This window comes from Hippocampus bargibanti, linkage group LG01, assembly GCF_051943395.1.
Source record: "Hippocampus bargibanti isolate YZ-2025 linkage group LG01, ASM5194339v1, whole genome shotgun sequence".
NCBI classification, from domain to species: domain Eukaryota; kingdom Metazoa; phylum Chordata; class Actinopteri; order Syngnathiformes; family Syngnathidae; genus Hippocampus; species Hippocampus bargibanti.
In genome coordinates, this window is record NC_142734.1 from 24,624,785 (window position 1) to 24,638,392 (window position 13,608).

General features: G+C 46.6%; 1 protein-coding gene across 7 annotated transcripts in view; it reads left to right on the forward strand.

Annotated features, from left to right (window-relative positions):
• Window positions 1-9,504, forward strand: part of scn8aa (sodium channel, voltage gated, type VIII, alpha subunit a) — a 168,625-nt gene extending 159,121 nt beyond the window's left edge. For 4 of the 7 annotated variants that reach the window (XM_089004869.1, XM_089004872.1, XM_089004857.1 and 1 more), the window contains one exon: window positions 917-9,504. In XM_089004869.1, coding sequence (XP_088860995.1) covers window positions 917-2,076 — 1,160 coding nt within the window. In that variant the 3' untranslated portion in view covers window positions 2,077-9,504. The remainder of the gene's footprint in view (window positions 1-916) is intronic. The other 3 variants (XM_089004888.1, XM_089004880.1, XM_089004865.1) reach the window with 2 other exon arrangements.
• Window positions 9,505-13,608: the final 4,104 nt, after the last annotated feature.

Consider the following 13,608-nt stretch of genomic DNA (forward strand, 5'->3'; position numbering starts at 1 on the left):
AGCGCCAGTCTTAAAACGTAAAATATAGCTATATGCGGTGGAATCTTTGTAAAATACGCTCAGTAGAAGTCATTTGAAGACATTTTACAAATTATGTAACCCGCACCAAGAGGTAGGCATAGGCAGTGTCCAACAGATCAGACTACAAGCAGCTCTCTGCAACCGCACTCACCTGAAGGTCTTCTTGAGTCCTCACTCATGCCACTGGAATACAGTGGGTGTGGCCAAGTTTGTGGTTTGTGGAATTGCGCACCCCGTCCTTCACACTAAATCCATTAGTAGCGCAGGCTTCAGCTTCCAGCGGAAGCTACGTCATCTTCGACTCCAATGGACTGCCAAGGACTTCGTAGACGAAGATCATGACGTCATTGATCAATCAGGCAAATGATGACATGACAGTCAAGTCGAGTTTTGCACAAAATACATGCTGATCTGGATCCAGCTAATCAGTTTCAAGCCCAGATTATGTTAATCAGCAAGAGGAGGCACAGAATTGGGAGCGATCCAAATATAAGTAACATCAGACTTACGACTGGCACGATTTATGACCACCCGTACTTATGACCACGACCGCCACCTTTTTTTTCCTTCTACGTGTGGTACCGCAACGTGCTAGCAGCCGGCAACACGTACTCCAATTTTGACCAGCCAGCAGCTCACTCGCACAGCAATCTACTGCGTGACTACACTCAGTACAATAGTTATAGAGTATAGATAACATCTCCTGTAGAACTGTACACTACTTTTTTCCTTCGGCGTCCACCTGAATCCGAGCGTGTGTGTCGGACGACCTCTTCTGGCTTCTCCGTTAGCAGGGAGAGCGATTTTCCCCACATTTTTTTTCAATTTCCCACGATGTTCTTCATTTATCTTTGTTTTGCATCTACACAGCTGTTCTCGTTGTTCATCCTTACAGGAATGTTTCTGGCTGACCTCATCGAGAAGTACTTTGTATCTCCGACGTTGTTCCGAGTGATCCGCTTGGCTCGCATCGGACGTATCCTGCGTCTCATCAAAGGAGCGAAGGGCATCCGGACGTTACTCTTCGCCCTGATGATGTCACTGCCGGCCCTGTTCAACATTGGCCTCTTGCTATTCCTGGTCATGTTCATCTTCTCCATCTTCGGCATGTCTAACTTTGGCTACGTAAAGCACGGCGCCGGCATTGACGACATGTACAACTTTGAGACCTTTGGCAACAGCATGATCATCCTGTTTATGATCACTACTTCAGCCGGCTGGGACGGCTTGCTTCTGCCCATCCTCAACTATCCGCCGGACTGCAACCCCAACCTGGAGAACCCCGGCACCTCGGTCAAGGGCGACTGCGGCAATCCCTCGGTGGGGATATTTTTCTTTGTCATGTACATCATCATTTCCTTCCTCATCGTGGTCAACATGTACATCGCCATCATCCTGGAGAACTTCAGCGTGGCCACGGAGGAGAGTGCCGACCCACTCAGCGAGGATGACTTTGAGACCTTCTATGAGATCTGGGAGAAGTTTGATCCCACCGCCTCTCAGTTCATCACCTTCGCCAAACTGTCGGATTTCGCCGACGCGCTGGAGCACCCGCTTCGCGTTCCCAAGCCCAACACCATCGAGCTGATCGCCATGGACATGCCCATGGTGAGCGGCGATCGCATCCACTGCCTGGACATCCTGTTTGCCTTCACCAAGCGCGTGCTGGGCGACAGCGGCGAGTTGGACATGCTGAGGCAGCAGATGGAGGAGCGCTTTGTGGCCGCCAACCCCTCCAAGGTCTCGTACGAGCCCATTACCACCACGTTGCGCCGCAAGCAGGAGGACGTCTCGGCCAGGATCATCCAAAACGCCTACCGCGCTCACCTCATCCGTCGCGGCGTCATTTTCAAGCGCCACACCTTTGCGAACAACAAGCTCGAGAACGGCGGCTCCAACCAGGACAAGAAGGAGAGCACGCCGTCCACCGCCTCGCTTCCTTCCTACGACAGCGTGACCAAACCGGACAAGGAGAAGCAAGATGACAAGAAGGAGGACTGGGCCAGGAAGGACAAGGACAAAAACCAAAAAGACGAGTGGGAATCCAAGTGTTAGGCACTGTGAGAGCACCCCGGTAGGAAGAGAGCGAGCGTTTGCGAGCAATCCAACCCGAGATGTCGATCGGAAACAAAAATGTTTACACACTACTGAGGCAACGTGGTTTCTTATGTCATCAAAGACTGCTGAACCAAACGCAATCTTGTTTACTGTGGAACTTTGCTGCATCATGACCAAGTTATTCGACATAGTGACTCACAACAATGCGTTGGCCATGAGATACACCCACATATACACCCACGGATACCTCTAGGGACCAACTAGCCAAGGCACAGAAGATGCTGCCGAGTGAAGGAGAGAATAGCAGCGTCCCTGCTACCAACCGAGCTTGGGAAGTCCCTCTGCAAAAACTTCCATGCGGACGGGAGCACCGCCAGAACTGTCATGTCAGTCGAAAGGAAGAGGAAGAAAAAGGAAAGAAAATAAAATCAATCAATCAATCAAATCCCAAATGCCAACAAAGCCAGCTAGCGGATGAATGGTGGATTGAATTGGATTGGATTGGATTGGATTAGCCTTGATTAGTCTCGCAGTGGAGAAATTGACATTTCACTGCAGTAAAGTGATTAAAGGGAGAGGAAAGGAAAGGAAGAAGTAGAAAAAAAAATAAAGGAGCTGCTGTAAAGGCAGCCACACTCGCGGCGCCATCTTGAAGTAAAAAAAAAAAAACAGCAAAATAATATGACAAAACGAACACACAGTCATTCAATCTGAAGCACTTCCTGCACCCTCTTTGTTGCATGAAGCAGTTCTCGATGAAAGAGGAGAGGATCAAAGCGTCATTTTCACCAGTGCATCAGGGACGTCATGGTGAAAATGTGCACGTTGGCTACAAGCTAAATGTTGAAAGCTAACACGAAGATGCTACAGCTTCGTGCCATTGACGACAAGAGATTATCTCACATCTCCCGTCCCATGTCAATCCGCATCATTTCCAAGCCGCAGCCGTTCCACATACGCATCGGCGCTCTGCGCTGACGCTCCTTTCTTCTCATGGCGATCTCCTCAAGCCATGACGACTGGAAGACTGAAACATAGGCAAAGGCGTTTTCAGTTTGGTTTTTATTGATTATTTTGGTTTATTTTTTACTTGTTTGGGCCTAAGTGCATCTTAACATGATTTGGGCAGCAAAAAAAAACCAAAAACAAAGAGAAAAAAAATCATCTCTGTTATGCTGACGTCAGGAAAACACATTCCCACCATGCTTTTTTTGATTCGGATCAATCATATTAATCAATTATTGTGCTTGCATTGAAACAACTTGCATGACGGCATATTTTTTTTTTGGGTGGGGGGATCGGAAATCACGCATGAGTACTCATAATTCACAGAATTTATTCTTGCCGTCATTTCACAGTGCGAGCAAGTACGAGGGGGCGGGGCTATCCACTGGGGGGATGATAATGGCTTCAAAGTCGTAGAATCTTTGTTGAGAGAGCAGCGACTGCGACTTTTTTTTAATGCCGGTGCGGCAAAGGATGACTAACATCTTAAAATGTCAAGTTTTTGGGTATTTATTTTTTGTTGTCTGCATGTCAATGCTGGCATCAAAATTGCAAAAATCGACCCGCAAATAAGAAAGCAACGAGTGAATATGCTCTTTTACGGTCTACATTGCTGCGAGGCAGGCATATAGACTAGTAGTCAGACTATTCAGAAAATTATGAGGATGTGCTATTTGGCTGGCTAGCTATTAGCTATCTAGCTGCCTAGCTTTTAGCTGTCTATCTTGCTCGCTGGCTAGCTGTTGGCTATCTGGCTATCTATTTGCTATCCATTAGCTATCTAGCTATCATTAGCTAGCTAGCTAACTTAGCTAGCTGTCTAGCTGACTGGCTGTAAGCTGTCTAGATGGCTAGCTGTTGGCTATCTATTTGCTATCCATTGGCTAGCTAGCTTTCTATCTATTTGAGTTACTTCGGGGTTGAGTGAACGCTAGAGCATGTGGCTGCCGCTGCTCACCCACAGAAAAACTTTATCCTGTGACTATAAAGTGAACTTGAGAGTTTCGAAAGGCGCTTAGAAATGAAATGTATTACTATTATTATTATTATTATCTTTTTGAGGATGCTCGCTCATCCTCCATTTTGTTGACGGCGAGTTTGCAAAATGTCGGCTTTGCTGTTTGCAAGGATTTGATTCGGGGTGCTCAAACAGTTATAGGGCGGGGCCTTGTAGACAGACAGTAAAGAAAATACGTTTTATTTCCTTTTTTGTACTTACGACGACAGATATGCATTTGAGCTTCCCAGCCAATGAGCATCAAGCGTTTGTGACAATTTGGAGCCACCGTCTGGGGGAAGTCTGTCTCTTCTCTGCGGATGACCACAAAGTGTGGGTGGAGTCATTGCACTGGTGATCCCAAGCACTTGTTTTCTATTGCTTCGCGTCAATGGAAGGAAAATGGGAAATGCAACAAAAAAAGGGCTCGTGGTTTATCTGCGGGTGGTCCTCGACAACAGAATCAACTGCCATGTTTGTCAGTGTATCATTGGCACCATTTTGTTTTTCTTTCCTACACGCACTTCCAGGCCAAAAATTACAAAAAGCAAAAAGTTGCGAATGACGTCAGCAGGTCTCATGTTGGCTTGGTGGATTCTCTCCCAGTGAAGAAACGGGCAAGGCCGTCCGTCCGTCTGTCCGTGTCAATCCAGCTGCCTCTCGAGGTGTTCCTGCCATTCCTTTTTGTACGTGCCAGTCCATGGTCCAATTTCTAGCCGTGGTGGAGTCGTCTGCCGGTCACACCTACACCACTTAAGGTGTGTTCAACACTGCCTGCGCTCCAAACTAGAAACACCCCCACTACCCCCCCCAACTTTGTCTGTACCATGAAACCAGGTGGGTTTACAATGTGAGGTGTCCCAATAGTTTTGGCTGCTGCACATTTAAAAACCAAAATACATTCCCAACCACAGAACCGCAGGAGCGGCACCGTCCTTCCAATTGAACAATGCTCGTTTTTGATGCAACCGCTCTGACTAACAAACCAACAACAACAACAAAAAAACAACCCTCTCCCCGCGCCCTCCAAAAATATGGATGTACAGTACAGGCAATGATGTAAATAGCACAATTGCTGGAAAAGAACATTTTTTTTTTTTTTGGGGGGGGGGGGGACTATAAATATTGTACCATATGATTTGATTTGAGCGGCATGCATTGTTGTGTTTTTGTAAATAAATAATTTTAAAACAATTATACTAATCACACAACAAAAAAAAAGAATAATCACAATAATCTAGAATGGCTTCCAGTCACGTTTGTTACCTTTTCAATTTTTGGAGACACTTTTCACTTTGGTGATTGACTTGAATTGAATGATAAATAAGTATATAGAGAGATATAAATAGATATAAATCTTATATCATATGAAACGTTCTATGTATACATATATGTTTATATGTAAAGTGATACCTCAGCTTACGAACTTAATTGATTCTCAGAAAGTGTGTGTACAGTGAAAAGTTCATCTTCCAAACATTTATTTCCCATAAGAAACCATTAAAATAAGAATAATCCGTTCCTAGGCCACCATAAAACATAATTATCTACTAAAAAAGCCTCAAAGGACAATCGACGTCTCGACAAGTTGTGTCCATAATTTGTAAAATGGCTTCAAATGACTTCTACTGAGCGTATTTTACTAAGATTCCACCGCATATAGCTATATTTTACATTTTAAGACTCGCGCTGAATATTCAGGAAGTCTTGTTTTTGAGTTGGTGACGAGTCCGTACGTGACGTCACTAAAGGACCGCCCCTGACTGTAAAAAAGACGCATTGTAGCGGTCCTTCCATCAATGTATTTTGCTGTACTTGTTTGGTCTGGGGACCTCGTGTTGCACCCAAAAGCGGCCGGAAGGCCAGAAGAGGGCGTCCAGGCATATATATAGTCCATATAAGGAATTTATCAGCCTGTGCAAACGGAGGTGGCCACAGGAGGTCGCCATTTTGTGCCTCTTTTTGGGTGAGAGATTTCCCCCCAATGTTGCCTCAAAATGGTACAAATAAATTCTTTAATCGATTGCAAACATGTATGCTTTCCTCTTCAGAACTATTTGAATCATATTCATAACTGGATCTGTAACAAGAAAGCATATTCTCGGAATCTGAAGCCATTGTTTTGATTCACTAGCACTGCAAGACGTCTTGGCGTGACGTCACGAACTGGGGGCGGGACTTTCTGAAAATGTCAAATTCGCCGCTCAATTTTTTGCAGATTTTGGACACTTTAAGTCATTTTTATTGGTGTTTTGCATTTGAATAAAAATATCATACTGTGTGTTTTGGGTATTTTAGATGCTATAAAACGTTTTTCTGATGTCAGTTAAAAAAAACAAAAAAGTGACGTTGGTTGTCCTTTAAAACTACAAAAATATACCTTATTGTATGTATAATAAATATGCTAATGTAATTAAAGAAATAAACTGTACTGTACTATATTAAAGTCATTTTATTTACCGTTGTGATGGTAGTTGATGGCTTGATGCAATGGAATGGGAGGAGGATGGAGTATGCACACCTCCTTTGTGTTTTGTGATGATCTCCTTCTTCGGCTCGACCGTAATATTCTTTTGTGTCCTCTTCGGCTTAACACTAGCCTGTGGTGGGCTCTTTTCTGGTCCCATAATAGCAAAAGCACTACACTCGATAACAAACCACGTCTGCACTCAAAGAACGAGGTTCAACCACATGGTTTGGTTCGTCTGCTGAAAACTACTTCGTCAGCCAAGACTATATGCCGGCGAATTTAATGTTCGTCAGGCGAAAAGTTTGTGAGCTAAAGCTTTCGTAAGCTGAGGTATCACTGGATATACATCAAAAAAGATCGGCACGGTTTTGTCACTTTTTTATTTCTGTGCAACTCGTTCCAGTGAATGTTTTCAATGTTCGTGGGGGGTGAAGGGGCTTGTTTGTTTGAATTGTAGCCTGATCATAACGAACGACAATGTTACCAGCACATTATCCTCATTCACCGTTCGCACACGCACACAAAGTTGTGCACACTGCCCTCGTCTCTCTGCCAGTCAGCGAGTGTGTCTCATGAACCCCCCCCTTTCTCCACCGACCATGTATGGCCACCCGCCTTCCTTCTTTCTGCTCCCACCGCCAACAAGTTACGGTCAAGTCAGCCTCCACTCGCCAAATTCAAGTCGAATGAGTCGCAATATTGATCGAGAACACCGCATTACGGTAGTCTGCCGCCGGCGAGCGGCGTTGGCCACCTTCGAAGTAAAAGCTACTATTAATTGCATGCACGTCAGTGGTTTGGATTTAAATGAACACATGTAAAATAAAATAAAAAGTTTTTGGTCTGTCAGGTAACGATTACGTTCACTCAGAACGAATAAGAACTCTGATAATGCCAAGAAGCGTTCTCTTAGTTGAGACGCCTTCACTTTGAAGGTGGCCCAACGTCGCTTGCCAGCGACAGATTACCGTAATGCACAGTATTGACAATTGCAGCGGTGGCTCACTTGCAATTTTGTGAGTGGAGGCTGGCCTGACCACGGTAACAAGTTCCTTGCTGTTTTTTTTTCATTTTCTTTCAATAACAGTTGTGTTAAGTTCATACGCTCTCCTTATTATCTGATTTACAACAGGTTCTTTTATTACTGACAGTGGCGTTTTAGGTGTTCAATGACCTCACATGTTTCGGCGTGTACTTCCGTCTTCATCAGAGTCACTGATGTTTAACGCCACTGTTCTTTCAATAATGCTCCACTCAATGAATGGCATGTGCCTTTTTTCTGCTTCTTGTGAAATTTGGATGTTTGCCACACGTGAAAACCATTAAAAATTGTGGGTGGTGAAGCGGTCTGAGCACAACATGAATCAGGGATGTGGAGTCGTGAATACTGCCATGCAGATGCCTCACTTCATTTTAACTCATTCACTGCTAGCCGATGTGCAAAAAAATTGTCCACTCCAGTGCCAGGGTTTTTGTCATTGTGACTCGAATTCCAGGACCCACAAAATATTGTGTTTTAGGACTAGGACTCAAGATTCAATACAACATTAGAAACCTTAGACCCTCTTCTTTAATCAGAAAAAAAGAGTTAATTCCTAAGTTCTATGGGTCTGGAGTTATCTGAGCTTGAAATAAGGGCGGCTGTCCAAAATACAATGCAATACATGCATATTGGTTTAGATAGCGCTTGAACAACTGCTGAAGCGAGAACAAAGCGCTAACATGGAAAAAAGGGTAATGCTGAGCCCTTTTGGAAAAGAAAGAACTTTGCCGGAGGCCATGGCCAGTGCTTTATCGGCACCCAAGCATGAAAAAACAAAACCGGAACACATTCGGGAATGGCGCTCGATGTCATCTTTTCAATTCCTGAATAAATTCAGGAATGGCAGTGAATGAGTTAATTAAGTGTGCGTTTCATCGAGGGGAATAAAAAAAATCAGCTTAGTCAACAATGTCCTGTTTTTGTCGTGCTATAAATGTGTGTAAGCATCACCCATTTGGCTTGTGGAAAGCAGCTTGCCTTTGATACTTTTAAGTTCCTCCACTTTTCCGTTTGCCTCTGAAATTTTATTTTTGTAACGATATGCATTGGTTATAGGACTCGATACTGTTTTTTTTTTTATTTAACGCATGGATTATATACGATGGCCGTTTGTTTCTTTGGCTGAAAAATTTTCATTACATTTGAAAACATAGATTGGGGGGGACACAGTACAATATGCCAGTGTGTTGCACAACCCCTCGAACTTTGGCAAGAATATATGAAAGATTGTCTTCATTTGAGCACGAACCTTTTTATGACCAATAAAGCAGCCTTCCAGTTCAATCGATGTATTTGCTTCATCTATTCAGAATATAAGAGCCAGCGGCAGGCCGTGGATTTTATCGCCAGGTCTTCAGTCGTGCTATGTCTGAAAAAACAAGTGCGAGTGTGGTGTGATTTTACTACACGTCCATTAGAGCAGTTGTCGGGAACCTATGGCTGGCGAGCCATATCTGGCTCTTCTGATGATAGCATCTGGCTCCCAGATAAAACAAAATACATATTCTTGCTTTTTCGCTGTTCATTTCCTGTTTGGGCGGCAGTTCGCGGAAAGCGCAATTTTGATTGGATGAGCCGTTGATGTCGAAAAAGAAAACAAAATCTTCTTTATACATTTAAAGGACAACCGGCACCGTTTTTTGTTTCCTAACTGACATCAGTAAAACGTTTTATAGCATCTAAAATACCCAAAACACGCAGGCTGATATTTTTAGGCAATGAAAAACACAAATAAAAATGACTTAAAGTCTCCCAAAACTACTTCAAAATAATCTGAGAAAGTTTCAGTTTCAGAAGGTCACGCCCCCTTGTTCGTGACGTCACGCCAATACGTCTTGCCTTGCTCGAGAATCAAAACAATGGCTTCAGATTCGGAGAAGATGCTTTCTTGTAACTCATCCAGTTATGAATATGATTCAAATAGTTCTAAAGAGGAAAGCATAAATGTTTGCAATCGATTAAAGAAGTCCTTCCTTGTCATTTTGAGGCGTCAGGACTGATGGGTAGCGTCCCAGAAAATGCACAAGATGGCGCCCAAGCTCTGTTGGAAATGGGCTGATTTGTCTGCTGGGAATTTGTGTCAAACTAGAATCCAGCACCTCCTGTATGTTGTTTTTCTACTTTCATTCCTTTCATAACTTTGCTGCTGTGAGATGTAAAATTCTCCACTGTGAGACTAATAAAGGCAAATCCAATCAAATCGTAGTCTTGGTGCAACACACAACAATTCACCGTTGCCTTATTTATGTGTTTTTCTTCTAATTTCGGCATCAACACGGATCAACCCGAAGTTTTCAGACCGTAGTACCTATAATGCATTGTGTGTCGCTTTCTCAGTCAGGAGCGTTCCTGACGTGACATCAGGAATCGTCACCAACTCAAAAACAAGACTTCCTGAAAAAGTAAAATATAGCTATATGCGATGGAATCTTTGTAAAATACGCTTAGTATAAGTCATTTGAAGTGATTTTGTCACATCTCGTTGCCATCCGGGGCGCGCCCCGCCCCTCCTGTCACCTCCTCCGCCAATCTTGGGAGACGGCCCCTCCAATCATCATTCACCTGGGTTCCCACAGCTGATTGTCATTCACTGATTGTGCCTTCTGACTATATCTGTCTGTCGCTCACTACCGTCTCCGTCGGAGTATTTTTGGTCATTGCCGTTTCCACTTCCGTGTTGCCAGGTCTGCTGTCATTTAGTTATCTTCCTCCACTCTTCCCTGTTTGTTATTATTTGATGCATGTTCCAGTAAAGACTCTTGATCCATCCAAGCCTGTCACGCCGTGTATTTCGGGTCCTTCCCTATCGCCAAGATTCCGTCGCTCGAGTTCGGCCTCTTTGCACTCGAGCGTCGTCACAGATTTAGCAAATTATGGACACAACCTGTCCTTTGTTGCGTCTCTTGAGGCTAGGAGGCAGGACTCAAGAGACGAGGGAAAGCGGGGGTTCGAATCTAAAGTACACGGCGAGACAGATACAGTAAAGTCTCGTGATATCGATATTCAAGGGAGTCCGAAAAAATATCGATATAACCGGGACTATCGATATATCCCATCCTGCGCCGAACTGCATTAAACAAAAGCCGCCAAAAGAGGGCAGCCAAGCGCCATATAAGAAACGGAGCTGGCCATTAGCTCCTTTTTTTTTGGCGAGAGATGTTCCCCCAATGTTGCCTCAAAATGGCACATATAATTCTTTAATGATTGTAAACATGTATGCTTTAATCTTCAGAACTACAGTGTATTTGAAACATATTCATAACTGGATGTGTAACAAGAAAGCATATTATCCGAATCTGAAGCCATTGTTTGGATTCACAAGCAATGCAAGACGTCTTGGCGTGAAGTCATTTTTATTTGCATTTGAATAAAAAGTGACATCGGCTGTCCTTTAATATACAGTATGGAATGTTAATAATTTTCAAAATCATCGCGCTTCAGCAGACAAAACAAGAAACATTGTTGCAAAAAATGATTGCATTCATATACAGTACAGTGGGCATGTACATAACACAACAGGGAAACTGCAACGCTTACATCTTACTGTATTATGTATACAATTTAAAAAGTCATCAATCTTCTCCTGCTTCCCATTTTTACCTTTTAACACAAACACTTCAATCTCGTCTGCTACACACGAGCTAGCGTCTGAAAATGAAAATGGCTCTGCTACACGGGTGCTGGGCACGTAACCAAGTCACCTGACCAAGTCGACCAATGGCGCGACTGATGGCGTGACACGTAACCAAGACACGTGACCAAGTTGACCAATGGCGCGACCGATGGCGTGTCACGTGACAAAGTCACACGGCCAAGTCGACCAATAGCGCGACCGATGGCGGCTCATGTGACCAAGTCGACCAATGGCGCGACCGATGGCGGCTCACGTAACAAGACACGTGACCAAGTTGACCAATGGCGCGACGGATATATCGATATAAACAACAAAAATGGCCGGCGGGGGATGAAAAGGAGCACCGTAATAACCGGATTATCGTAATAACCGGGTATCGTACTAAACGGTACTAATTATACATAAAAAGACTAGAAATGTGCAAGGGAAATAAAAATACTATCGTAATAAGCAGTACTATCGATATAACCGATATCGATATAACGAGACTTTACTGTACTTGTAATCAAGAAAAGTCTTTACTGGGAGCCTCTTGGCGGCCCACCAGGTTTGGAAGGGTGAGCCGCATGGAACGCCCGGATGAGAGACGGGTCGAGGATCCAGGCACGTGGGACCCACTGTCGTTCCTCCGGTCCATAGCACTCCCAGTCGACCAGGTACTGCACTCCTCTGCCCATGCGCCTGGAGTCCAGTATCTCCCGCACGGTGTAGACCGGTCCGTCGGCCAACATCCGGGGGGCAGGTGGGGGGGTGGGCGTGGGGGCTAAGGAGCTGGTTTCCACTGGCTTGAGGAGGGAAACGTGAAAGACAGGGTGGATCCTCATGGTGGGTGGCAGCCGGAGCCTCACCGAGACCGGGCTGAGGATGGCCTCGATGGGGAAGGGACCCGTAAAGCGTGGGCCCAGCTTGGCTGAAGACCCTGCCAGCCGAAGGTCCCTCGTGGACAGCCACACCTCCTGCCCAACCTGGTAGTTGGGTGCCTGTCTCCGATGACGGTCCGCCAACCGCTGGTTCCGGGATGCGGTGCGTGTCAGGGCGTCCCCGGTCTCCTTCCAGACTCGGTGGGCCCGTCTGAGGTGATGTTCAATAGACGGGACCTCCACCTGGCCCTCCTGTGTGGGGAACAAGGGCAGCTGATAGCCACAGGCGGACATAAATGGGGACCAACCTGTGGCTGCGGAGACCAGGGAGTTGTGCGCGTACTCCACCCAGGGTAGGTGCAGGGCCCACGACGCCGGGTTGTGGAGGCACACGCACCGGAGGGCCGCCTCCAGGTCCTGGTTCTTCCTCTCCGTCTGTCCGTTGGTCTGGGGATGGTATCCAGATGACAGGCTCGCCGACGCCCCTAGGGACCGACAGAAACGCTTCCATACCTTGGACACGAACTGCGGTCCCCGGTCCGACACGATGTCCGTCGGAATCCCGTGGAGACGGATGACGTGATTAACCAGGAGTTGAGCCGTCTCGATGGCAGACGGCAACCTGGTTAACGGGACGAAGTGGGCCGACTTGGAGAATCGGTCCACAACGGTGAGGACGACCGTCTTGCCACGGGAGGGTGGGAGGCCTGTCACGAAGTCGACGGAGATGTGGGACCAGGGTCTGGACGGCACCGGTAGCGGCTGGAGGAGTCCTGCCGGGGGCTGGTGGGAGGCTTTCCCACAAGCACAGGTCGGGCAGGCTTTCACGAAGCTGGTGATGTCCCTCCGCAACCCCGGCCACCAGAACCGTTGGGCGATGAGTTGGATCGTCCTGTTGACCCCCGGGTGACAAGCTATCTTGGAGGTGTGCCCCCAGACGAGCACCTCCGTGCGAAGAGGGGGGGGGGACGAACAGGCGATCCTTAGGACAGCCCCTGGGGATGGGGGTCGTCCCCAGGGCTTGCTGAACTTTTCTCTCAACCTCCCACCTCAGGGCACCCAGGATGCGTTGGGCCGGCAGGATGTTGGCGGTGGTCTCCTCCCTTTCTGCCGGCTCATGGATGCGGGATAGGGCATCAGGCTTGGTGTTCTGTGACCCTGGGCAGTAGGTGAGAGAAAAGTTAAACCGGGTGAGGAAGAGTGACCATCGGGCCTGTCTAGAGTTAAGTCTCTTGGCCGACCGGATGGCCGCCAGGTTCTTATGGTCCGTGTAGACGGTGAAGGGGTGTTTCGCTCCCTGAAGCCAGTGTCTCCATTCCTGCAGGGCCAGGACGACCGCCAGAAGTTCTCGGTTTCCGACATCATAGTTGGCCTCGGCGGGGCTGAGCCGGCGGGAGAAGAAGGCGCATGGGCGTAGCTTCTGGTCCGTGGGAGAGCGATGGGACAGGACGGCCCCTACCCCGGACTCGGATGCGTCAACCTCGACCGTGAACGGGAGATACGGGTCGGGATGACGCAGAA